Source organism: Corythoichthys intestinalis, chromosome 21, assembly GCF_030265065.1.
Source record: "Corythoichthys intestinalis isolate RoL2023-P3 chromosome 21, ASM3026506v1, whole genome shotgun sequence".
Taxonomy (NCBI): Eukaryota; Metazoa; Chordata; class Actinopteri; order Syngnathiformes; family Syngnathidae; genus Corythoichthys; species Corythoichthys intestinalis.
Window position 1 is genome coordinate 8,107,597 of NC_080415.1, and position 27,450 is coordinate 8,135,046.

At 40.4% G+C, this 27,450-nt stretch overlaps 2 protein-coding genes across 2 annotated transcripts in view; one reads left to right on the top strand and one right to left on the bottom strand.

Moving 5' to 3' along the window:
* mms19 (MMS19 homolog, cytosolic iron-sulfur assembly component) overlaps positions 1 to 2,743 on the bottom strand; it is a 41,144-nt gene extending 38,401 nt beyond the window's left edge. The window contains exons 1-6 of the mRNA XM_057825603.1: positions 2,727 to 2,743; positions 2,347 to 2,448; positions 1,862 to 1,910; positions 1,369 to 1,469; positions 1,122 to 1,207; positions 39 to 113 (exon numbers count right to left, since the gene is read on the bottom strand). Coding sequence (XP_057681586.1) covers positions 39 to 113; positions 1,122 to 1,207; positions 1,369 to 1,469; positions 1,862 to 1,910; positions 2,347 to 2,434 — 399 coding nt within the window. The 5' untranslated portion in view covers positions 2,435 to 2,448; positions 2,727 to 2,743. The remainder of the gene's footprint in view (positions 1 to 38; positions 114 to 1,121; positions 1,208 to 1,368; positions 1,470 to 1,861; positions 1,911 to 2,346; positions 2,449 to 2,726) is intronic.
* Positions 2,744 to 2,837: 94 nt separating this feature from the next.
* ubtd1b (ubiquitin domain containing 1b) overlaps positions 2,838 to 27,450 on the top strand; it is a 34,635-nt gene continuing 10,022 nt past the window's right edge. Inside the window, exons 1-3 of the mRNA XM_057825606.1 lie at positions 2,838 to 3,539; positions 24,072 to 24,299; positions 24,377 to 24,534. Coding sequence (XP_057681589.1) covers positions 3,458 to 3,539; positions 24,072 to 24,299; positions 24,377 to 24,534 — 468 coding nt within the window. The 5' untranslated portion in view covers positions 2,838 to 3,457. The remainder of the gene's footprint in view (positions 3,540 to 24,071; positions 24,300 to 24,376; positions 24,535 to 27,450) is intronic.

The window sequence follows — 27,450 nt, forward strand, 5'->3', positions numbered from 1 at the left end:
TCCCATTGCTCTTTTGGGCAACTTACCTAACAACTCACCTGAACATGAACATCCTGAAACACAGACTTCAATATTGAAATAGCTGCACCAGGAGGCAACAATGGGCATTTTGTCTGGAAAAAAGACAACTATTAAATATGTTCATTCTAAAATAGGGCTGCAGCTATCGACTATTTAAGTAATCGATTAATTCAATCAAATCAATTACTTTGAATAATCAAGTAAGGGGATTAGGAACATTTCATGTGTTGCAAAATAAATTTTAGGAGCAAGTAAATAGGAGTAAAAGAAAGGCTTGCTAAGATTGCACTTTCAAAAGAGCATTAAATGCCAATACAAAATAAAAATCCTGAGTGTTTTTTCAAACTATGCAGATTTGCACTTTCACAAGAGCAATAAATGCATTTTTTTAAACTTAAAATACCTCGGCTTAGCATCAGACGGTAAAAGAAAAAAAAAAAAAGAGGATCAAAGTACAACAAAAGAACAATTGGCTACCTTGCATAGCAAAAGTCCGCTAGCTTAAATGCTATAAAATATTTTTTTTTTTACAATGCTCTTAACAAATCGTTCGAACACATATTCCAAAAAACTGCAAACTACTAAACTAAATTATATATGCATAAACAACCACATTAGCTCAAAAACAAAAACTTATAACCTGTGTTTGTTTATTTGTTAGTTTGTTGGTCAGGGAGCAACTGGATCCAGCAATGTTAGATGAGTTATGTTCATATTCACTGTTGCCACTAGAGGACAGTGTATACACCCAAATGAATAAAACAGAATGCAAACACTTTCAAAACAAACCATTACACGCCACTCCAATTCCGTACGGCACGAATAATATTTCTAAACCGTGACGTCACCATCATAACGCGGAAGTGAGTCATTATTGACATGCCCTTGCATACAATCCATGTTATTTCTGCTTGTTTTCTCCGGTCATCTTTTTGAAAAGAACATGCCGATCAAACACTGCTGCTATGGAACTTGTAGAAAGGGTGTTTTCTTCATACGTTTCCCGAAACTTCTTTCTAATCAAATTACTCGAGTTAATCGATTAATCGTTGCAGCGCTATTCTAAAAGTGTTATCGTTATACTAGTAGAGACCACTCACCAGTATTCCGAGACCCTGTAAAACGGGTGGTGTGGTAACATAATGGTCTTTCAGCCGGTTCTCGTAGAACGCTACGAGTACTTCCACTGAAGAGACAGATATGATTATGTCACATATTAAAGGAATAGGACAGTGTTAGTTTATTTCCATTTCAATGAAACATAACTTTATGACATATGAATTAAAATTGCCAAAATATCAGCAGACCCCCTGTAAAACAGATTGAACAGTTACATGAATGCAGCACCTTCTTTCTCTGTGAGGTCTCCATAGCACTCCCCTAGCACCTCAGAAAGAAGTTTGACACCTCTGGCCCGAGTGTGAGGCTGAGTGCTGGTCAAACTCAATCTGAAACCGAAAGGAAAAGAATTGTAAACGGTTTCAAAAAAAGTAACAAAACACCTGACGTTTGAGACTATCCTATCTGCTTTTGGGACAAATGCAAGGTACACCAAGGACTAGTCACCTGCCAATTGCATATTAAAGATAGACAAACATTCACATAAAAATTCCTACCAATAGATAATTTAGAGTTTTCAATGTTTATGAAATGTCGGATGAGGAAAGCAAAAACTCTGACAACACAGATTCGAACCTTACATCTTTGAGGCAGACACATTACCTACTTCTCAACTCTGTTGCTCCAAAATGTGTAAAAATAAAGATAACCTGCCAGTGTGATTATAGCATTGTTCATGGTCTGTTGACATGCTATTGAATGTACTGTATTGAGAGCTCACCCCAATGCTTCCACCAACTGCAGAACAGTAAATTCTCCACTTTTTACACCTAAAAAACACGCACAAAAGTAAACACAGAAAGTAATTTGACAGTACACATATATTCCCAAATTATCGGTGATGGTTACACATACACAGGATCTACAATAATGCAGGTCAAAAGTTCACAGTTCATGGACAAGATGCTAGCTAGTAACGTGCAGTTAATATTTAACCAAGCTACATAAGAATTACCCTTTAAAAAATCTCAACCTTTTAAACATGTCAAATGCAAACGGCATTGTTTAATGCATAATTATTCCACATATGTATGAAAATACTAGATAGCGGACAAGAAAATGTAATGTGTCATCCGGTTCATTACCAAACAGGATGTTGAGGTGCTAAGTTAGCTAGTAAACCAGCATACTGTTTTGCACCAATTTAAAACAACCTGATGCATAAAGTATTAAAAATAGCCTCAAATTGGGCACATTTTTCTTCACCTGAGGCTGTGTCTTTGGCTTTGCTGTCCTGCAATCCCGAGACAAATTCCTCCACGAGTGAAACCAGCACGGCACTTTCCTCAGCCATCGTGCCTCTTGCCACTAGAAGCACGCATGCGCACAAAGGTGAGTTATGACGAAGAAATTTTAGACTTAAAATAATTCATTAAATAAAACACGAAACTATCTCTACATTTAAATATAAATCATTTTGAGGAAAATAATGTGGCTTTGGCTTTTTGCTCATTTAACATTTTTTTATGACATCTTCAGGATGAAACGCATTTGAAAAATGGAAAGGTCACTTGCATGTATTTCCCAATTCGTTATTATAACACTGATTTTAATGTTTTAAAAAATGTTACGCTTATTTATTGTACCTGGATTCGCTTCGTCTTGAATTGTGCAGCTATTTAATGGATTCGCTTCGTCTTGAATTGTGCAGCTATTTAATCAAACCGTAATTCACCAGATTCACGTGAACTCGTCATCATGCCGTTATACAATGCGCATGCGCAAAAAAAGTTAAGTGGAGTAGCTCTGCGTCGGTAACCTTTTGCTGGAAGAGGACCGATTTAAGGATTTAAATCGGAAGTTGACAACGATAACCGCCTTGGGGAATCGTAGTAAATAAGAGCCGCGAAAAAGACCGTTGCTAGCCATCATCTGTAGACAGCAAGAAAAATAACTTTGTTGGGGGAAAAAACACCACTCGTGCTCGAAGTTTGTTTTCCTGACGCGGAAGCTAACTGGCTAACGTGACTAGCTCGGGTTGAGAAAAGTGGACGATTTGTCAACATCAAAACGTCGGACACCAATGAACAAAGATACTCTTGATGTGATGACCTAATTTTCTAACCCAGCGTTTTGACAGAATATTGAGTTGCTAGGTGCAATATCAAAGTCTTTGAACAGTACTATTGTGGGCCACGAGTTGTGACGCTATTTAATTGCGTTTTAACACAACTGATTCGGGTTACACGCAGTGATCTGACCACTTGGCCTGCAACATTTAGACCCGCAGCCCATCATCCCTGCTGGGTCAGAGTTTGTAATGGGGATCCTGCTGAGTTAGTAGGACGCTTGGTAGCATAGTGCGTCCTCACTAACCATGGGAGGATGTGTGGGAAGATACTGGCAACGATGGGATGACACTCAAAGCAGAGGATCTTCTAGGAACGGTGGACGGGGAGGTAAGAAAACCTTGTCACCGGCACCACGCACTCTTGTGACAAATGTCATGTTAACGAATTTGTGATTATGCATCAATCTAGGTTTGCTTCAAGTTACTGGGTTGAGAGTTTGCCAGCTGTTGTCACCTTGCATTTCCCCATTGTTGCACAGAGCGTTTATGGGGTTTACATCTCTGCAAAGTCTTATTGCTTGCCAGAGGCTGAGCTGTACTATATTTGTTTACAGAGCAAATTATTGGCTAGACTTGAGCATTGGTTCTCAACTGTAGTCAGGCAGGGACCAGCAATTTCCTATTGTCATGACTCATGATCCACTTTTACAGGAAGGAAGAACAGTAAAAAGTCTTCTTGAAAGTCTTTAAAAAATATGAATATATTTTAAACATTTATAGTACAATTTAAATCAATGCAATTTTAATAAAAACAAAGTTAAATTACCGTAAAATGAATAAAAACAAAAATACACACTGGTTTAGCCCCAAGTAACATTCTGAAGTTGATTTTTTTGTTTGTTTGTTTTTTGTTTTTAAATAGTATTCAACTCATTGCATACAATTAATGGTGGTGGACATTGAATTCATTTTAACCAGAAAGGCTGTGAATGAAAATGTTTCATGGCCGCCAATGTTTCCATTGACAGTACAAAATGCAGGGGAGTCATTAGACTTAATACAATAAAAGGGCACAATGGGGCACTGTGAGGGGGCAGTTTTTTTTAAGCACTTATCTATCATTGAAAGTCAGAAATAGCACTCTAAACTATATTCAATGAAACCAAAATACAAGTTTCTGTACAAAAAAAGCTGCAGCTTTTTGTTTTTCAGCCATCAGTATTCAAAATCAAAATTGTGACAACCCTTGTTGATAGTCAATTGAAACAATTCACCTCTGCTCATGCTCATCAACTTCCATCTCGTCTTCACCTCTTCCTGCACTGTGCTGCTTTACTTTGTCTGGACAGAAATGGGGATATACACTGCTGGCCAAAAGTATTGGCACCCCTGCAATTATGTCTGATAATGCTCAATTTCTTCCAGAAAATGATTGCAATTACAAATGCTTTGGTAGTAATATCTTCATTAGTTTTGCTTGCGATGAAAGAATGCAAAAGAGAATGGAAAAATTCAAATTATTATCATTTTACACAAAACTCCAAAAATGGGCCTGACAGAAGTATTGGCACCCTCAGCCTAATACTTGGTAGCACAACTTTTAGACAAAACAACTGCGAACAACCACTTCCGGTATCCATCAGTGAGTTTCTTACAATGCTCTGCTGGAATTTTAGACTATTCTTCTTTGGCCAACTGCTCCAGTTTTCTGAGATTTGAAGGGTGCCATTTTCAGGTCTCTCCACAAGTGTTCTGTGGGATTCAGGTCTGGACTCATTGCTGGCTACTTTATAGGTCTCCAGTGCTTTCTCCCAAACCATTTTCTAGTGCTTTTTGAAGTGTGTTTTGGGTCATTGTCCTGCTTTAAGACCCATGACTTCTGAGGGAGACCAAGCTTTCTCACACTGGGCCCTACATTTTGCTTCAAAATTTGTTGGTCGTCTTCAGACTTCATAATGCCATGCACATGGTCAAGCAGTCCAGTGCCAGCGGTATCAAAGCAACCCCAAAATATCAGGGAACCTGCATCATGTTTAACTGTGGAGACCGTGTTCTTTTCTTTGAAGCCCTCGTTTTTTTCTTCCTGTAAACTCTATGTTGATGCCTTTTCCCAAAAAGCTCTACTTTTGTCTCATCTGACCCGAGAACATTCTTCTTCCCAAACGTTTTTTGGCCATTTCAGTTAAGTTTTGGAAAACTCCAGCATGGCTTTTTTTATGTCTCTGGGTCAGAAGTGGGGTCTTCCCTTTTCATTCAGACGACGACGGATAGTACGGGTTGACACTGTTGTACCCTTGGAATGTGGGACAGCTTGAACTTGTTTGGATGTTAGTCGAGGTTCTTTATCCACCATCCGCACAATCTTTCGTTGAAATCTCGTTAATTTTTGTTTTCCGTCAACATCTAGGGAGGTTAACAACAGTGCCATGGGCTTTACACTTATTGATGACACTGCGCACGGTAGACACAGGAACATTCAGGTCTTTGGAGATGGACTTGTAGCCTTGAGATTGCCCGTGCTTTCTCACAAGTCCTCAGACAGTTCTTTGGTTTTCTTTCTTTTCTCCATGATCAATGTGGTACACACAAGGACCCATGACAGAGGTTGAGTCAGCTTTAATCCATTTTAACTGGCTGCAAGTGTGATTTAGTTATTGCCACCTCCTGTTATGTGCCACAGGTCAGTAACAAGTGTTGTTAATTACACAAATTAGAGAAGCATTACATGATTTTTCAAAGGGTGCCAATACTTTTGTCTGAACCATTTTTGGAGTTTTCTGTAAAATGATAAAGATTTAATTTTTTTCCCCCATTCTCTTTTGTGTTTTTTAAATGCAGGCAAAATAAATGAATATATTACTACCAAAGCATTTGTAATTGCCATCATCATGAGTCTGACAACTAAGTAAGGAGGCTAAATAACTTTAAACTTTAATACATGGTTAGATAGGTTGGTATCGGTATCGGCCAGTATCAGATCGGAAGTGCAAAACAATATCGGTATCAGATCGGAAGTGCAAAAACCTGGATCGTTTCAGCTCTAAAGTGAACCCTCTTCCTAAGGAGACTTAAGGAGCAATTGAAACCAATTTTTACCAAACATTTCAAGTCAGGATGTTCATCAATTGACAGTCAGAGAAGTTGTCTACAAATGGAGAGAGTGTGGCACTGTTGCTTCTCTCCCAAGGAGTGGCCGTCCACCAAAGATGATGCCAAGATTTCAGCGCAGAATACTCAGAGTTAAAAAAGAACCCTAGAGTGTCGTCTAAAGACTTACAGAAATCACTGGCACAGTCCAATATTTATGTTCACACATCAACTATATGTTAAACTATGGCCAAGAATAGTGTTCATGGGAGGACTCCACAGAGGAAGCCACTCCTATCTAAAAAAAAAACATTGTTGTTCACATAAAGGCACTTGGACACACCACAGAGGTTTTGGCAAAATATTTAGTTTTAAAGCAGACACTGTTTTTTCATCTGTTTGATTTTGACAAAGATCAGATCATGTTTGATGGTGATTTTATGCAGAAATATGAGAAATTCCAAACGGTTCAGATACTTTTTCATACCACTATAAATATTACATTGCAATACTGTAGCAGCATGCAAACACGAATACTTTCCGAATGGCTGCATAGTTTCTGGCCCAGACAACAATGCAAGAGAAATTTGGCTTTGTGCGACACATAAAAATTCCTTTTGATTATTTGGCGGTTTCAGGCTTTGAAGACTTGATATTGATTAATGTTGTTTTGTAGTTTTGCTTCAACCAACACACGTACATTTCTCATGATCGCATTGCCTAAACTTTTATGTAGTGACTTATTTTTAGAATTTGGAACAACAAAGCTCATATTCTCCTGTAGGCGTTTCTCAGCTTATTCAGCTTTTTGTCCACCCGAGACAAAATGTATTAATATAGATCATGTATTGCAGAACATTGACAAATACTGTGCTTAGTTATTAAAAAACGAGGCAGACATCTGTTTTCGACAAGTGACCTGCTATTAATTGACAAACGAGCCCCTCCCTGGGTGGGGTTACTGAAGTTTCTGATATTGTAAGGAACCCCAAGAGCCTGTTTTTTGTACTCTTGCTTGCCTCATTGAAAAATAAAATTCCAAAGTGTTGGCCATAGATAATTGTTTCCACATGACATCACAATGTGTTCAACATCACGTGAACACTGTTTTGTTTTGTTTTTTGATGCAGTGACCTCAAGCCAAAAGGCTTGTAGCTGCCATCTCTGTGCCCCATCCCTCCCCAATCAAAAAGAACAAGCCTGAACATGTCCTCTCTCTATATTGTGTGACCAACTAGTATCGCTGATAGTTTTACTCTCATGTTTCTCTCCGCTTGATTAATAAACATGCTTTTTTAAATGATGTATTTCCTTTGAAAAAATGTCATTGCATTTTCACAGTTTAAAATCAGTTTCAGTAACCTCGTAAAAAGTATTCTTTTGTCTGAGCTTTCTTATAATGTGTGTAGTCTATTCAGGAAAAATGCAAAGTGAGTAGGATTGTTCATAATTACAGAAGCTGTTTTCCAAATTGGGCTATTAGTGGACTTGCATAAAACTAGAACTGTAATTTATTTTAGGCAGAACTCCTAAGAATTTGTTATTCAAGTTGCACGTTGACACACAATGAAAGGCTTGATGACATCTTTTCTGTGGTGGCAATTGCTTGCAAAAGGGCTTTAGTCGTGAGTGTCAGGTTGTAAACTTGACACTCGCCTCGCACACTGGTGAGGTTTGATACGAGGGCTGTCCGGATCAACTATTTTTGTTCCATTTGGCAGGTTCTGTGTAACTTTGAATCATATTCTAACTTTGAGAAAATGAATAAAGGCAATCTTTTTTTTTTTTTTTTTTTTTTGCATGATTCCCGTTTGTTGAAAATGTTTTAATAATTGGGATGTTTCTTTGTGGGTTGACTACAGCGACACATCCCGTATGGGCACCTATCTGTAAGCAGAGGTGGTACGACTAAGTAGGGCTGGGCGATGTGGTCTTAAGTGCGTATCATGGTAAATTGAGCAGATTTACCTCGATAACGATAAATGACGATAAATTCGCCCAAGCAGACTTATATAGTTTGAAAATCTGAATCAATGCATGAAATACAAATGAACCGTTTCTCGTTGATTTATTTACCAGCTTTTAGTTTAACAATTTTACATGCAGTCTAAACATTAAGTATATAAACATTTCTTGTAAACAATAAGAACTCAAGTATGAACATTTATAACAGCTTGTATGACTTGAACAATGTATAACATTATAAGAATCAATACGACAACTGTGCAAACAATACGACAACTGTGCAAACATGTCATTGTAACACAAATGAGTTACAGCTTGAACAGTACACTTCAAACAGACAACTTATTGTTAATGGCTGCTGTGACATAAATACTCAACACAAGTGTTTTTTTTTTTTTTTTTTCCCCCAGAGCATTTTTTAATACATGCACGCACACATGCACCCCCCACACAGACACAACCACATTAAAGCTATATTGCTCTTATGCTAATGAAACATTTAAGGTTTTATGATGGCAGTAATGACAAAGAATAAAGCAAGCACATACAGAAAAATAGCTGTGGCCATTAAACGCTCATATTATAGGCCTCACTGTTGGATTATACTTTTAGCTGAATGCTTTACCGTCATAAAATCTATCACAGAAATCACACGCACACAGAGATACAAAATAACGCGACATACTGATTGCCAAATGCAGTCCTTGCCCAATCCACTCATTAAGTTCAACAGTTTCGACAAGGTTAGACCCACTATCTGACTCCGTCACGTTCATTTGTAGTGTTAGCCGCTAGCGTTAGCCTGTGGCCTGGCTACCAGTAGACTCTACTGAAAGCACCCTCTCCTGAAATTGTGAGAACCAGGGAGTACAGCGGGTGAAAGTCCGTCTGGAGACCGCCAAGAGTCTACTTAATGTTAGGTGAAAATTTGGTGAAGCTCCTTTAAGCCTGACTCTATCACGTATGCCTGTAGTGTTAGCCGCTAGCGTTAGCCTACTGGGCTTCTGTTTGTTTGGTTTCCTGATAACCAGGTGACTTCATACGTAAGCACACTGACTGCTTTCTTAAAGGGGAATGAACATAGCCGAACAACACAGTCAAAGCGGGATGAAAAGACTACATTTTCTTGTTTTATTAAATTACAAAATTTACCGATATGGTCAAAGTTACGTAGGTCATCGTAAAGAATTTCGGTCACGGTAAATTTTCGGTATACCGCCCGGCTCTATGGGTAAGGCGTTGCACTTACTCCATTACATTTACTTGAGTAACTTTTAAAAAAAATGTACTTCTAAGAGTAATTTTAGCACGCCATACTTGCATTACTTTCATTTTTCCTCTTTAGTCTACATATTAGATTTTGACTTTATGTTCGCCAGAGATGCCCTCAGTGGCTCTACCAGTTTCACCAATGTCACGTCCTATCAATAATCACATGACTCAATGATACCAGTTACACATAGCAATACAGTCACATGGCCAGCCATGCAGTCGGCAATCCTATAATCACGCAAGCCTGTTCAACAAGTGGCAACTTTAACACGCCATAAAAAATAAACTATTTCACATAGAGTGCGGACATCAACATGACTCGAAATTAGTGCTGCAACGATTAATCGATTAACTCGAGTAATTCGACTAGAAAAAAGATTTGATATAAAACTTAGTTGCTTCGAGTATTGGTTTAATTAAAGTGGCACTAGGGATGGGAATCGAAATCCGATTCCAATTCGGAACCGGTTCCGACTGTTTCGAGGCCTCGACATCACAATGAAAAAGCCTTAACGATCCTTTTAACGATTCCTAAAGACGCGTATTGCGTCGTGACGTGTCTTGTTGTCCAGACGCATCAAACTAGCATGGCGCCAAGAACCACTCGCTCCAAAGTTTGACTACACTTCACCAGGAAAGAGTGTGAAAATGAAAGGTTACGACGGGTAAGCACGAGCATTCCAGCCATAAACATAACAATGACAGCACGTAGGTTCAAACGCTCGAAAGTGTGTCTTCACTTCACAAGGAAAAATTACAACAAAGCGACTTGCAGTCATTGCAAGGTGGAGATTACTGCATCGGGAGGGAATACGACTGCGCTGTCCTCACAGAGAGGCTAAGGCTCAGTTCTAGCTATACAGCTAGCTAAACTCCCAAATGACGATGTAGTGGTATAATTTGCTGACTTTATTCAACCATCACTTGAAGAGTGAAACTAAGAATAGAAATGAAACAAATCAATTTCGTCCCCAATAACAAACAGGTTTGCATCAGCGTAAATCAGCGATGATTAGCTGCTAATAACAGTATGGCTAGCATTCGTTCGCTAGCATTAGCACATCGTTCAAACCACTACACAACTGGATTTAAGTGTCCGATCGCGAGTGGAAACACAACAACAACAACACAAAAGATGATACATGCAGGCGTTGCCTCTGTAGATATTAACATTAACAAAGAACGTAGGCCCGTAGAAGTGTTTCCCTCTCTCACTTCGCTCGCTCACTCGCTTGGATGCGGCATTTCTTCGGGTGCCGAAACTGCGGCCCGCGGCCCAAATACGGCCCGCCTCCACATTTGGTCCGGCCATTTTGAATTTTTTTTTTTTTCTCAATCGTGTTATTTATTTCCTGGCCTTTTTCCTTGAAGGATTCAGAGAGGGTTATTTGGTTATTATGTATTTAATTAATAGTGTTTTTATTATTAATTATTATTATTATATTATTATTTTTATTTTATTTACTTTCATTCCGTGAAGAATCCAGAAAGGGTTATTTGATTGTGGCTTTCTGAAAAACAATAATTTTTTACATTTATGCACTTCTGCAATCGTCACACTTTTTCTGTTACAAACTGACCCCGGCCCCTCATCAGAGAAGGGAAAAGTTATGTGGTCCTCACAGGAAAAAGTTTGGGGACCCCTGCTTTAACACATATTGCCAAAGGCAGAACAACAACCTATCTGCCAATGTATACCAATATTTTTTATTTCTATTAGATAAATTTTTCAGTAAAATGTTACACATTCTTGTGTATTTGCCACTTATTGCCATAGTTAACATTGAGGCTTTGGGCCTCTTTTGATTTCGTTGTGAGTTTGTAAGGTTGTGAGTTCTGATTAAACAAACTCGATGCCAATCAAAACGTTTGTTCTTCTTTTTCCCCAAATTAGAATTGATAAGAGAATCGATAAAGAATCGAATCGTTAAGCAATATCGATAATGGAATCGGAATCGTAAAAATCCTATCAATTCCCATCCCTAAATGGCACTGTAATAGTTTGTTTTGAAAGTGTTTGCATTTAGTTTCATTGATTTGGGTGAATACACTGCCCTCTTGTGGCAACAGCGAATGTGACATAACTCATTTCACATAGCTGAATCCAACTGCTCCCTGTTAAGATTAACTTAAGCGAAGTTTTCGTGTGACCTAATGTTTTTAATGCATTCATAATTTAGTTTATTGGTATATTTAGCCGTTTTTTGTGGAAAGATGTGTTTCAACCATTTGTTAAAAAAAGCATTGTTAAAAAGAAAAGTTTGCCTTTTATAGCATTTAAGCTGGCGGAATTTTGCTATGTAAGTTAGCCAATTGTTCTTTTGTTGTACTTAAAGCCTCATTTATTTATTTTTTTCATAACATTTGAGCCTCAGCTCAGGTATTTTAATTTTTTATGCTCCTTATCCAATTACTCGATTATTCGAACTAACTAGTTAATCGATTAATCGACAGCTAAAATAATCAATTTTTATTTGGCACGGATAGACCACGGAAAACCAGAGATATGATTGTTTTTATTTCTTTGGAGGAAATGACTCATGGTCTTTTGACAGGTGATGTTTTGTTTCTGTAGATTTTTTTAGTTAGAATTCAATGATTTCAGTTTTTTCTTTTGCCTGATGTGGCCATGCAACAGGTTGTAGAAAAGGATAATAACAACAGTTCATATACCTGTCATTGTGCTAAAAAAAAAAAAATACACCATTGTTTAAAAAATCTGACATTTTGAGCAATTACTTACAATGTTACTCAATACTTGAATATTCTTTTTGCTGAATACATTTCAACATTAATCACATGACTCTCATATACTAATCAGAACTAATAATAGTCACATGATCTCACACAAATGCTTGCAGTCGGCAATCCTATGATCACAACGGCCTGTTCAATCGCAACGTGTCATTAAAGCGCAGTTAAAAAAAAAAAAAAAACTATATTTAAAAGACTGTTACCGTCAACATTACTTAAACGTGAATTTCAACCGCTCTTCCAGTTTTAATTTGTCATGGATAGACCAAGGAAAAACGGAAATATGATCGTTTTAATTTCATGTTCGGAAATGTTTTCTCACTCATAGTTGAAATTCAATGATTTTTGTGTTTTTTATTTTTGTCCTAATATTGTAGTGGTATAGTTTAATAATTACAGTTCATTTAGGTGACTTTGTGCTGAGAAAAAAAATATGTACCAAAAAAGTCATCATAAGCAGTTACTCATTTCTTGAGTATTCTTTTCCCAAATACTTTTCTACTTACTTTTTTACTACTTGAATACATTTTTTTGTTAACTGCTTTTACCTGAGTAATATTATTTTGAAGTATCGCTACTCTGACTTGAGTGAACATTTTGGATACTCTACCAACCTCTGTCAACTCAGTAAAAAAGTGGTGGAAAAAAGCTGGTTTATAAGCTAATGTGTTAAAGCAGGAGACTGAGTCTGCATTTTATCTATAGTCACAGATGGTGGAAGTGTTATAATGATAAGTCTCATTCAAAGGAAAGTCCATATCCTCTTTACTCAACCCTTTATGTTCATGATCTTTTTAGAGAAAGAGAGGGCATGCCCATTTGTTTGCACTCTTTTCCCGCAGGACATAAAGGCACTATAAACCGTTTTAATCAGGAGTCATCAAAATTTTCACAATTTAGTAACGTTTTAACATTTTTAATGTCGCGATATAAAAAAGGGATAATTTGTAATAATAACCTAATAATGATAACCTAATTTGAGAACTGAAATTTTCTGCTGAACAACCTAACCTATGTAACTAATTTGAACAAGACACAAATCCAACTACAGTGCTGGCCAAAAGTATTGGCGCCCCTGCAATTCTGTCAGATAATGCTTTATTTCTTCCAGAAAATGATTGCAATTAGAAATGATTTGGTAGTAATATACTCATTTATTTTGCTTGCAATAAAAAACACAAGAGAATGAAAAAAGAAATTAATCATTATCATTTTACCAAAACTCCAAAAATGGGTAAGACAAAAGTATTTGCACCCTTAGAAAAATCATGTGATGCTTACCTAATTTGTGTAATTAACAGCACCTGTTACTTACCTGCGGGACAGAACAGGTGGTGGCAACAACTAAATCACACGTGTAGCCAGTTAAAATGGATTAAAGTTGACTCAACCTGTGTCTTGTGTCCTTGTTTGTACCACATTGAGCATGAAGAAAGAAGACCAAAGAACTATCTGAGGACTTGAGACGCAAAATTGTGAGGAAGCATCTTAAGGCCACAAGTCCATCTCCAAAGATTTTAATGTTCCTGTGTCTACCCTGCGCAGTGTCGTCAATAAGTGTAAAGCCCATGGCAATGTGGCTAACCTCCCTAGATGTGGACAGAATAGGAAAATTGACGAGAGATTTCAACGAAAGATTGTGCAGATGGTGGATAAAGAACATCGACTAACATCCAAACAAGTTCAAGCTGTCCTGCAGTCCGAGGTTACAACAGTGTCTGCCTGTACAATCCGTCGGCTTCTGAATGAAAAGGGACTCTATGTTAGCATACCCAGGAAGACTCCTCTTCTGACGCAGACACATTAAAAACGCCAGGCTGGAGTTTGCCAAAACTTACCTGAGAAAGCCAAAAACGTTTTGGAAGAATGTTCTCTGCGCTGATGAAATAAAAGACGAAGTTTTTGGGAAAAGGCATGATCATAGATTTTACAGGAAAAAAAACAGGGCCGTCGAAGAAAAGAACACGGTCTCCACAGTCAAACATGGCGGAGGTTCCCTGATGTTTTGGGGTTGCTTTGTTGCCTCTGGCACTGGACTGCTTGACCGTGTGCATGGCATTATGAATTCTGAAGACTACCAACAAATTTTGCAGTATAAAGTAGGGCCCAGTGTGAGAAAGCTGGGTCTCCCTCAGAGGTCATGGGTCTTCGAGCAGGACAATGACCCAAAACACACTTCAGAGAGCACTAGTAAACGGTTTAAGAGAAAGGACTGGAGACTTGTAAAGTGGTCAGCAATGAGTCCAGACCTGAATCCCATAGAACACCTGTGGAGAGATCTAAAATGACACCCTTCAAATCTCAGACCTGGAGCAGTTGGCCAAAGAAGAAAGGTCTAAACTTCCAGCATAACACTAAGAAAATCGTTGATGGATACCATAAGTGGTTGTTCGCAGTTATTTGTCTAAAGGTTGTGCTACCAAGTATTCGGCTGAGGGTGCCAATACTTTTGTCCGGCCCGTTTTTGAAGTATTGTGTAAAATGATTAATTTTTTTTTTTCATTCTCTTTAGTGTTTTTTTTATTGCAAACAAAATAAATGAAGATATCACTACCAAAGCATTTGTAATTCCAATCATTTTCTGGGAGTAGTCATAGCCATATTGTACTGAGCAGTCGAGAAGACGTAGCTTTACTACTATTTTCATAATGGCGCTTCCCCCCGCAATAACTTTCATTTCCTGGTTTTGTACATATGAAAGAGACATGAATGTTTTGCTTCGATGGGCTTCATTAAATGATGCAGCGGACAAGATCAGATGCACTAGACCTAAGTTTAACACCTGTGCTTTGAATACTAAAATTAGTCTTGACATGGCGTATGCGCTTCAGTCATTTTTAATTTAGTTTCTGAAACCTCTGTGAACTTGCCCCATCCCCCAATTGGACACACATTAATATAAAAATTATGTAATCGTTTGTGCATGGTTTTGCTATAAAAAGTTTTCTTTTTTGCTGCTATCATTTTTAAGATATTTACAGTTCTTTTATGGGTCAATCTTAGGTCAACCAGCACCCCATTTTGATTAAATATAGCTAAAAATGGTTCCATTCATTCATGCTACATTTGTGCTGTAAAAGTTATTGTTTGTGCTATATTCTCAATCAAAATTATTTATAAAACGATTGCAGCACAAACGAAATTTGTTACAGCACAAACGAGCATAAACGAATGGCACCATTTCTGGTCCAGTTTGCGATGAATGGGGGGCTGCGTAAAGTCACTCGAAATTAATATCTCAATGTCTTAAATGTCCTTGTAACAACACAATCTGTGTCAGCCCTTCTGCATTCGGCAACTATAAATTCATAATTTCACCTAATTTTGGTCACTCAAGTTGCCGGCGTATCAATCTACACCTCTCGTCAGCACAGGCTGACAGTTTGGTATTATTTTGTCCACGAATGATCAACGAAGTGATAACAACAAACAGAGAATCTTTTATGTATATCTTTAGGTTTAAAGCACATCCTTAACTTATTGTCTGCAGCTGGTTTAGATTTAAGGCGTATTGCGAGGTCGATCCACACTGGCGCTTTGAAGCTGGACGCTGTTCAAAATATTCTACTTTCAACCATACATATAGGCGCTTTCAGGAGTTCACGCACAGCACAGAATGTCTCGGAGTCTCATCTATCTGAATCAATTTTTGGAGATTTCGTGGGTTCTTCTAGTTTGACTTTGCAGTTTTAACTTGGTCAACACACTGCTAACTTCAACTGCACTTCATGTTGTTGTTTCTAAACCGGACGTTCGGAGCAGAAATTATCAAAGATGGCGCCGCCAATGTTTCGCTCAGGATACTTGTCTATATGCATTTGTATCTTATGTGGGGCCATTTTCACAGAGGTGTTTCTGAACCACAGCAACAATACGATGCTTTATATTGTTTTTATTGGTATGATTCACACCATTTTTCTGTATTTTATAGTAACACTGAACACGCCGCCTATTTTTACAGCGTAAGAAGAATTGTCATTTGCCACGTTTACATGGAGTCAAATATTCCAATTACAATCGGAATATTTGTTCAAACCGAATAAATGTGTTCCATATAAACACCTCATTCGGAATGAACAGGCCCAAACCGAATGGAATTTCATTCCGATTCACAGCGGTGGAATATTCCTTTTCCCAAACCGATTAGAAGTAAAATTATATCATGTAAACAGGGAAGCGGAATGGTGTCTGGTTGCGTTCTTTCTGCGCATGCTCCGTACTGACGTGGTGACGTCACTCAGTGACATAAGTAACGTCACTTGCAACATGGCTTCCAAGCACACACACAGCGCACCCACACAACTTTTTAAATGAACGGCGTATCATTCTGAAGTTTTGTTTCCACTCGAAAAGTTAAAACAGCAGCTGATCTGACGATCGATCTCCATTTTTGCAACGTAACGCTTTGTTTTGATTAATCTGCGCATGTCAGACGGCAGTTGTCAAACGTCCTTTCGGAATAAAGGCAGTCACATGTAAACGCTGAATCGGAATAGATGAAGTGACATGTAAACAGCTGATGTGAAATTTCCATTCGGAATGATTTGAATCGGTATGAATAAAAGTCAGCATGTAAACGTGGCTACTGACTGCTTGTGAGGAAACCACATGTACTAATCTTACACCGTGACACCATGTCCTCCACCTCAATCCGCCTGATTGATAAATAATTACTTTGAAAGAAAGGCGACCTCTCGGATTTGCTGCTCCTTTTCCTTTTCCATTGCTTCTCATCTCATTCACTGGGAACCTGTTAATTAAGAGGTTATAGTAATGAAATTGTAGCTTTCATGGCCGACACATTTCATTTAAATAAACGATTGAAAACCATTGTGGTGAAAATATGCTTGCGGTCTTCCACCCCATTAGATAAGTGCTCAACGTTAATATTTAATGACAGGGAAACACAAGTAAAGTTCCATAGATAACAGCTACACATGCTTCATGCATATTGTAAATGTTGCCCTGAATACTTTTGTGTTGATTTGTCTTATCTGCTGCTGACAGTTACTTTTGACAGAGTCATCAATTTGATTATCAAGTCATAACATAATTTACTGCTCTGTCGCAGTGCAGTAAATAATGTCAAAAAGATGTCTCCCTAACAGACTATGAGAATATTTCGGCAACATTCCTGTAAATAAATACAACGACACTATATTGATATTGCAACATTTTTGTGAACAAATGAGTGCCTATCTAAACGCATTGCCATTGACGGTGCTAAATTCAATTCATTTTGACAGGGAGGGAGCAAATGAACATTCATTGATGCCCACATCTTTGCGCCTGTGAATGGGATAAAGACTTGTGGGTAAACCTGAGCGTCAACCGTGACTTATAGTTGGTGGATGAAGTACTCACTTTTTTTATCCATCCATTATCTTCCGCTTGTTCCGGGGTCGGGTCACGGGGGCAGCAGCTCTCCCCAGCCACTTTAACCAGCTCCTCTGGCGGGATCCCAAGGCGTTCCCAGGCCAGCCGAGAGACAGTCTCTCCAGCGTGTCCTGGGTCGTCCCCGGGGCCTCCCGCCGGTGGGACATGCCCGGAACACCTCTCCAGGAAGGCGTCCAGGAGGCATCCGAACCAGATGCCCGAGTCACCTCAGCTGGCTCCTCTCTACGCGGAGGAGTAGCGGCTCGACGCTGAGTCCCTCCCGGATGACCGAGCTTCTCACCCTATCTCTAAGGGAGAGCCCGGACACCCTGCGGAGGAAACTCATTTCGGCCGCTTGTATCCGGGATCTTGTTCTTTCGGTCATGACCCAAAGCTCGTGACCATAGGTGAGGGTAGGAACGTAAATCGACTGGTAAATTGAGAGCTTTACCTTTCGGCTCAGCTCCTTCTTCACCACTACGGACCGGTGTAGAGTCCGCATTACTGCAGACGCTGCACTGATTCGCCTGTCGATCTCCCGCTCCCTCCTACCGTCACTCGTGAACAAGACCCCAAGATACTTGAACTCCTCCACTTGGGGCAGGATCTCATCCCCGACCCGGAGAGGGCACTCCACCCTTTTCCGAGTGAGGACCATGGTCTCGGATTTGGAGGTGCTGATCTTCATCCCAACCGCTTCACACTCAGCTGCGAACCGCCCCAGTGAGAGTTGGAGGTCGCGGCTTGATGAAGCCAACAGCACCACATCATCTGCAAAAAGCAGAGATGCAATGCTGAGGCCACCAAACCGGACACCCTCAACGCTTCGGCTGCGCCTAGAAATTCTGTCCATAAAAATTATGAACAAAATCAGTGAAAAAGGGCAGCCTTGGCGGAGTCCAACCCTCACTGGGAACGAATTCGACTTACTGCCGGCAATGCGGACCAAACTCTGACACCGGTCGTACAGGGACCGAACACCCCTTACCAAGGGGCTGGGTACCCCGTACTCCCGGAGCACACCCCACAGGACACCCCGAGGCACACGGTCAAACGCCTTCTCCAGATCCACAAAACACATGTAGACTGATCGGGCGAACTCCCATGCACCCTCGAGGACCCTGCCGAGGGTGTAGAGCTGGTCCACTGTTCCACGGCCAGGACGAAAACCACACTGCTCCTCCTGAATCTGAGATTCGACTTCTCGGCGGACTCTCCTCTCCAGCACCCCTGAATAGACTTTACCAGGGAGGCTGACGAGTGTGATCCCTATAATTGGAACACACCCTCCGGTCCCCCTTCTTAAAAAGGGGGACCACCACCCCGGTCTGCCAATCCAGAGGCATTGTCCCCGATGTCCACGCGATGTTGTAGAGACGTGTCAGCCACGACACTCCTACAATATCCAGAGACTTTAGGAACTCCAGGCGGATCTCATCTACCCCCGAGGCCTTGCCATCGAGGAGCTTTCCAACCGCCTCGGTGACTTCAACCCAGAGATCAAAGAGCCCACCTCGGAGTCCCCAGACTCTGCTTTCTCAAAGGAAGGCGTGTCGGTGGAATTGAGGAGGGCTTCGAAGTTTCTCCCCACTGGCTCACGACGTCCCGAGTCGAGGTCAGCAGTACACCATCTTCACTATACACAGTGTTAAAGGTGCACTGCTTTCCTCTTCTCAGATGGTGGACCAGAATTTCCTCCAAGCCGTCCGGAAGTCGTTTTCGGCACACCCTCCAAGGACTCCAAAAAGGGTGGGTATTCTGAGCTGCTGTTCGGTGTATAAGCTCAAACAACAATTAGAACCCATCCCCGCCACCCGAAGGCGGAGGGAGGCTACCCTCTTGTCTACCAGGGTAAACCCCAACATACAGGCGCCAAGCTGGGGGGCAATAAGTATGCCCACACCTGCCCGGCGCCTCTCACCATGGGCAACTCCAGAGTGGAAGAGAGTCCAACCCCTCTCGAGAGGATTGGTTCCAGAACCCAAGCTGTGTGTGGAGGAGAGTCCGACTATAACTAGTCGGAACCTCTCTACCTCACACACCAGCTCAGGTTCCTTCCCTGCCAGAGAGGTGACATTCCATGTCCCAAGAGTTAGCTTTTGCTGCTGGGGGTTGGACCGCCAAGGCCCCAGCCTTTGGCTGCCGCCCAACTCCCTACGCACCCGACCCCTTTGGCCCCTCCCACAGGTGGTGACCCCATGGGAAGTCACTTTTTTTTTACTTAAGTTAAAGTACAGATACAGGTGCAAACCTAAGTAAAAGTACAAGTATCTAAGAAAAAAATTACTCTAGTAAAAGTACAAAACTACTTGCTTTGAAATTTACAAGTAAAAAGTAAATTTTCTCCCGATGCAAAAACGTAATATACACTGCTGGCCAAAAGTATTGGCACACCTGCAATTCTGTCAGATAATGCTCAATTTCTCCCACAAAATGATTGCAATTACAAACGCTTTCGTATTAATATTTTCATTTATTTTGCTTGCAATGAAAAAACACTAAAGAGAATGAAAAAAATAAATCAAATCATTATGATTTCACACAAAACTCCAAAAATGGGCCGGACAAAAGTATCGGCACCCTCAGCCTAATACTCGGTAGCGAAACCTTTAGAAAAAATAACTGCGAACAACCGCTTCCGGTGTCCATCAATGAGTTTCTTACAATGCTCTGCTGGAATTTTAGACCATTCTTCTTTGGCCAACTGCTCCAGGTCTCTGAGATTTGAAGGGTGCATTCTCCAAACTGCCATTTTCAGATCCCTCCACAAGTGTTCTATAGGATTCAGGTCTGGACTCATTGCGGGCCACTTCAGAAGTCTCCAGTGCTTTATCTCAAACCCTTTTTTTAGTGCTTTTTGAAGTGTGTTTTGGGTCATTGTCCTGCTGTAAGACCCATGACCTCTGAGGGAGATCCAGCTTTCTCACACTTGACCCTGCATTATGCTGCAAAATTTGTTGTTAGTTTTCAGACTTCATAATGCCATGCACACGGTCAAGCAGTCCAGTGCCAGAGGCCCAAAACATCAAGGGACCTCCACCATGTTTTACTGTGAGGACCATGTTCTTTTCTTTGAAGGTCTTGTTTTTTTTCCTGTAAACTGTATGTTGATGCCTTTTCCCAAACAGCTCTACTTTTGTCTTATGTGTCCAGAGAACATTCTTCCAAAATGTTTTTGGCTTTCTCAGGTAAGTTTTGGCAAACTCCAGCCTGGCTGTTTTATGTCTCTGGGTCAAAAGTGGGATCTTCCTGCGTATCCTACCATAGAGTCCCTTTTCATTCAGACGCCGACGGATAGTACGGGTTGACACTGTTATATTCTCGGACTGCAGGACAGCTTGAACTTGTTTGGATGTTAGTTGAGGTTCTTTATCCACCATCCACACAATCTTTCGCAGAGATCTCTTGTCAAGTTTTCTTTTCCATCCACATCTAGTGAGGTTAGCCACAGTGCCATGGGCTTTACACTTACTGATGACACTGCACACGTTAGACACAGGAACATTCAGGTCTTCGGAGATGGACTTGTGTGAGATTGCTCATGCTTCCTCACAATTTTGCTTCTCAAGTCCTCTGACAATTCTTTGGTCTTCTTTCTTTTCTCCATGCTCAATGTGGTACATACAAGGACAGAGGACAGAGGTTTAATCCATTTTAACTGGCTGCGAGTGTGATTGTTATTACCACCACCTGTTATATGCCACAGGTAAAGTGACAGGTGCTGTTAATTACACAAATTACAGAAGCATCACATGGTTTTTCAAAGGGTGCCAATACGTTTGCCCGACCCATTTTTGGAGTTTTTGTAAAATGATTACATTTTTTCCCATTCTATTTAGTGTTTTTTCATTGCAAGCACAATAAATGGAGATATTACTACCAAAGTATTTGCAATTGCAATCATTTTCTGGGGTAAATTGAGCATTATATGACAGAATTACAGGGGTGCCAATGCTTTTGGCCAGCAGTATACATGCGTGCGTGTGTGTCTTACCATCTGTCTTGTTTTCCTGTGAAGATTGGTGCTCCTAGATTACAGTAACTAAGAGCACGCCATAGTTATTTTTTGTTTTAATACAACAACATATTTTGGAAAAAATGCTTAGGTTTACCCCTTCACTGTGGTGCATATGTGTGTTTTTTGACACAAGGTGATTGCTACCTTGCATATTGTTATTTATTGAGTGACAGTTTTGCACTAATCATTCATTTATGTAAGTAAGACCAGAGAGAAATGTGACAGCACATCACCCTGATCTTGGCTGCTTACCTACTTTACCTGACTGATTTGATTGACTCGCTGGTGAGCTGGGTGGCAGACTGACAGATTACTGACTATCTTTTGTCATGTATAATTTTGTTTCAGATGATATATGCACTTTCTTCTTTCATTATCGCTTTAATTAAGAACCGAGCTGGAGTCTGTTGTATGTATATATATATATATATATATATATATATATATATATATATATATATATATACAGTGCCTTGCAAAAGTATTCGGCCCCCTTGAACCTTGCAACCTTTCGCCACATTTCAGGCTTCAAACATAAAGATATAAAATTTTACTTTTTTGTCAAGAATCAACAACAAGTGGGACACAATCGTGAAGTGGAACAAAATTTATTGGCTAATTTAAACTTTTTTAACAAATAAAAAACTGAAAAGTGGGGCGTGCAATATTATTTGGCCCCCTTGCGTTAATACTTTGTAGCGCCACCTTTTGCTCCAATTACAGCTGCAAGTCGCTTGGGGTATGTTTCTATCAGTTTTGCACATCGATAGACTGACATTCTTGCCCATTCTTCCTTGCAAAACAGCTCGAGCTCAGTGAGGTTGGATGGAGAGTGTTTGTGAACAGCAGTCTTCAGCTCTTTCCACAGATTCTCGATTGGATTCAGGTCTGGACTTTGACTTGGCCATTCTAACACCTGGATACGTTTATTTTTTAACCATTCCATTGTAGATTTGGCTTTATGTTTTGGATCATTGTCCTGTTGGAAGATAAATCTCCGTCCCAGTCTCAGGTCTTGTGCAGATACCAACAGGTTTTCTTCCAGAATGTTCCTGTATTTGGCTGCATCCATCTTCCCGTCAATTTTAACCATCTTCCCTGTCCCTGCTGAAGAAAAGCAGGCCCAAACCATGATGCTGCCACCACCATGTTTGACAGTGGGGATGGTGTGTTCAGGGTGATGAGCTGTGTTGCTTTTACGCCAAACATATCGTTTTGCATTGTGGCCAAAAAGTTCAATTTTGGTTTCATCTGACCAGAGCACCTTCTTCCACATGTTTGGTGTGTCTCCCAGCTGGCTTGTGGCAAACTTTAAACGAGACTTTTTATAGATATCTTTGAGAAATGGCTTTCTTCTTGCCACTCTTCCATAAAGGCCAGATTTGTGCAGTGTACGACTGATTGTTGTCCTATGGACAGACTCTCCCACCTCAGCTGTAGATCTCTGCAGTTCATCCAGAGTGATCATGGGCCTCTTGGCTGCATCTCTGATCAGTTTTCTCCTTGTTTGAGAAGAAAGTTTGGAAGGACGGCCGGGTCTTGGTAGATTTGCAGTGGTCTGATGCTCCTTCCATTTCAATATGATGGCTTGCACAGTGCTCCTTGAGATGTTTAAAGTTTGGGAAATCTTTTTGGATCCAAATCCGGCTTTAAACTTCTCCACAACAGTATCTCGGACCTGCCTGGTGTGTTCCTTGGTTTTCATAATGCTCTCTGCACTTTAAACAGAACCCTGAGACTATCACAGAGCAGGTGCATTTATACGGAGACTTGATTACACACAGGTGGATTCTATTTATCATCATCGGTCATTTAGGACAACATTGGATCATTCAGAGATCCTCACTGAACTTCTGGAGTGAGTTTGCTGCACTGAAAGTAAAGGGGCCGGATAATATTGCACGCCCCACTTTTCAGTTTTTTATTTGTTAAAAAAGTTTAAATTATCCAATAAATGTTGTTCCACTTCACGATTGTGTCCCACTTGTTGTTGATTCTTGACAAAAAAATTCAATTTCATATCTTTATGTTTGAAGCCTGAAATGTGGCGAAAGGTTGCAAGATTCAAGGGGGCCGAATACTTTTGCAAGGCACTGTATATATATAAAATGCTCTTAATCCCAAGGGATTGTTCAGTGTGTATTAAGAGTTAAATTCACTGTCATTTTCAGTTCTGATTAAAAAAAAAAAAAAAGTTTAAATCGAAGACATTCCAAATACTTTGTCATTATTATTTTGCCAAGAAATCATAACCGCTTTCGGAAAATCGGGTTTGAGAGAAAATAATCAGGATTTCCTAGTTAGGCAAAATCAAACAGCCCTAAAAAGAATACAATCTGTATCAATTGCACTTGTTATGTAAAGATCTATTATTGATTAATATGGTTTAAAAAAGATTAACCCCAATTTGCACCTCAATAATTTTTATTTCTTTTGATCTGTTGACAGCTCGTAATCAGCCGCTAAAGAAAGATCGACCCAAATGGAAAAGTGACTATCCAATGACTGAGGGCCAGCTGCGCAGCAAGCGTGATGAGTTTTGGGACACAGCGCCTGCTTTTGAGGGACGCAAGGAGATCTGGGATGCCCTGAAAGCTGCTGCAGTGGCTCTGGAGTGTAACGACCATGAGCTGGCCCAGGCCATTGTAGATGGGGCCAGTATCACGCTGCCACACGGTGAGCCACGGCACAAAATGTTCAACACTCCCCAAAGAACCAGTTGATCCAGTTTTCAATGTGCAATTTTTTTCCAGGTACTTTGACTGAGTGTTACGACGAACTCGGGAATCGCTATCAGCTGCCAGTCTACTGTCTGGCGCCGCCGATCAACCTCATTTCAGAGTGCAGCGACGACGATCCCAGTGACAGCCCCCAACTTCCCGCCGCGCCCAAAAAGGAATTTCAGCTGAAGGTACGAACACAAAAACATAAATCAAACTTGTATTTAATTCCTTACATTCTTAAGGTATTATTTCCTCTAGTGTCTGCATGTAGCATCCTGCCCTACAAGTGCCACACCTCCCAAAGCATCTTCTTTTTTGCAACATTCATTCACTTTGACAGCTGACGCATGTGTTGAAAGAGCTGCTCACTACTAATATCTTGGATTGGATTTGAGATCCTTTTCGTTTGACACATAAGTGGATTTTAAGGGGGGAGGGGCCAGACCCCCTGGTGGCCAAAAGGTGTCATTGTATGTAATTGACTTTCCCATATATGATTTTAAAATAAAAAAAATTCCAGTAAAATATTGTCTGTTAAAGTTGTAAAGCAATAAAACAAACAACAAAAATGAAAGAAATGAACAAAAAAAAAAATTATAATGGATCAAAATGATTTATTATTAACAGATTATGTGACTATTGTACTGATATGAGCACATCGTATCTGCATGTTCGATTAGTAATGTCTGCTGGTCACAGCAAACGGAAGTCAGAGATAGCTCGAGCTTGAGACAGCTGATAAAAAGCCCGCCAGTGGACAGTTAATGTTGATGATGTCTCTGTTCTGTTCTGTAAAGATCTGTCAGTAAAAAACGTCAACCCTTTCAGTAACTTGTTTTATTAAAGAAACCCACAAATACAAAGTAACACAACTAGGACCTTAGACGGTCATTTGCTTTGCTTAGCCAAAACCACCTGAGGAACGAAGAAAGCAAGATGGATATACGTAATTTTTTCAAACCTAAGCTTTCAAAAGCGACAACGACTACTGAGCAAGAACCAAGGATTGAAAAGCTAGAGCACACCACCAAAATGATGAGCGGAGTTTCAATTTGCCCCACTAAAGACGCTAATTGTACAACAAATTTTGCACCCTTATAATATTTTGCTCCCAAAGCTGTTGTGGCGGTGAATAAGCACTCTTTACCATTCAATTGGATTCTCACTCTTATCCAAAGGTGCTAAATAAACAAGTAACATTGTAAACATACATGTTCCACACAAATATGGCGTAAATTAATGCTTATCTACACGGCGAAGACGTAAACAGGGAGAGAGCGGCATGCAGTTGTTGAGTGCAGCTAACATGGCAGAATGTGTCTGTGGAGAACTTTTCTACATGTCCGTCCATGATCAAACATAAGTAAATATTCATTTATTTAAAGAAAGTTTGTAGGGTTTACTTTGTAACTGCTGTTTTCGCAGCCATTTTTAACACAAAGTTGCAATTTGTCGATGACAATCTTGGCAAAAAGTATAGCTGTCCTAAGCAGCCTGATTTAGAATCCCCCTCAAAAATGATGGGGAACAAAAAAACGCTTATTTTCAACTTGGAAGTTAATTTTATTGCTGAAACTGCGTTTTGGGTTCATCAACATGTTGTGCCCCCCTGCCCCAAAAGTCAAACTCCACCTACGGTTTTACAGTAATGTATTAATAATAAAAGACAACGTCTGACTCTGTGACAACCATCCCCATTGTGAGCTGCAATTTTTTGCAGTGTGCTAGCATGCTTTCTGTTCTCTTGTTGCCGTGTAACCATTCTGTCATGACCTCCGTGAAGTTGGCTCACCATCAGACGCAAATTTTTAGAAAAATTGTGTCATTTGTTTGTGCTTGGTTTGTGCTGAAAAAGGTTTTACATTTGTACTATTGTTTTTGAGATATTAACAATTTTTATTGGTCAATCTGAGGTCCACCAGCCCCCCACATTGATTAAAAATGGCTAAAAATGGTGTCAATCGTTTGTGCCGTAAAAATTTACGTTTGTGCTGCTACCGTTTTTGAAAAATTGAGATATTAATTTTGAGTGATGACGTGACTCGCAGCCCTGAATTTTCTGCAAAATGGACAGAAGGGGTACCATTCGTTTGTGCTACGTTTGTGCTAGTTGTTGGGGCACCCCTCTGTTATTGAGAGTTGGTATTCTTCGTCAGCCGCGACAGAGGTGCTGCGATTGACGTCATCGCTCGAAATTAAATATCTCAATATCAATAAAATGATTGCAGCGCAAACGAAAATTTTTACAGCACAAACGCAGCATAAGCGAATAGCACCATTTCGGATCCATTTTGCCGTAAATGGGGGCTGCGTGATGCCATCACTCGACATTAATCTCTCAAAAACGATAGCAGCACAAACACATTTTTATAGCACAAACGATTGACACCATTCTAAGCCATTTTTAATCAAAATGGGGAGCTGTTTGACCTCAGATTGACGTTATTTTAAGCGGGACATAATGGACGGATGGATTTTTTTTTTTTTTTTGGTGTGGCCACTATTTCATAGATGTCACCCTGAATTGTTAATATCTCAAAAACGATAGCAGCAGGAGATCGACAGGCGGATTGGTGAAGCATCCTTACTGATGCAGACTCTGCACCGTAGTGGTGCAGAAAAAGCTGAGCCAAAAGGCAAAGCTCTCGATTTACCAGTCGATCTATGTTCCTACCGTCACCTATGTTCATTAGCTGTGGGTTGTGACCGAAAGAACGAGATCCTGGATACAAGCAGCCGAAATGAGTTTCTTTCGTAGAGTGTCCGGGCTTTCCCTTAGGGATAGGGTGAGAAGCTTGGTCATCCGGGTGGGACTCGGGGTCAAACCGCTACTCCTCTGCGTTGAGAGGAGCCAACTGAGGTGGCTCAGGCATCTGGTTCAGATGTCTCCTGGACGCCTCCCTGGAGAGGTGTTCTGGGCATGTCACACTGGCAGCATGCCCCGGGGATGACCCAGGACACGCTGGAGAGACTGTCTCTCAGCTGGCCTAGGAACGCCTTGGGATCCCGCCGGAGGAGCTGATTGAAGTGACTGGGTAGAGAGAAGTCTGGGCTTCCTTGCTAAAGCTGCTGCCCCGGTGATCCGGCCCAGGATTAAGCGGAAG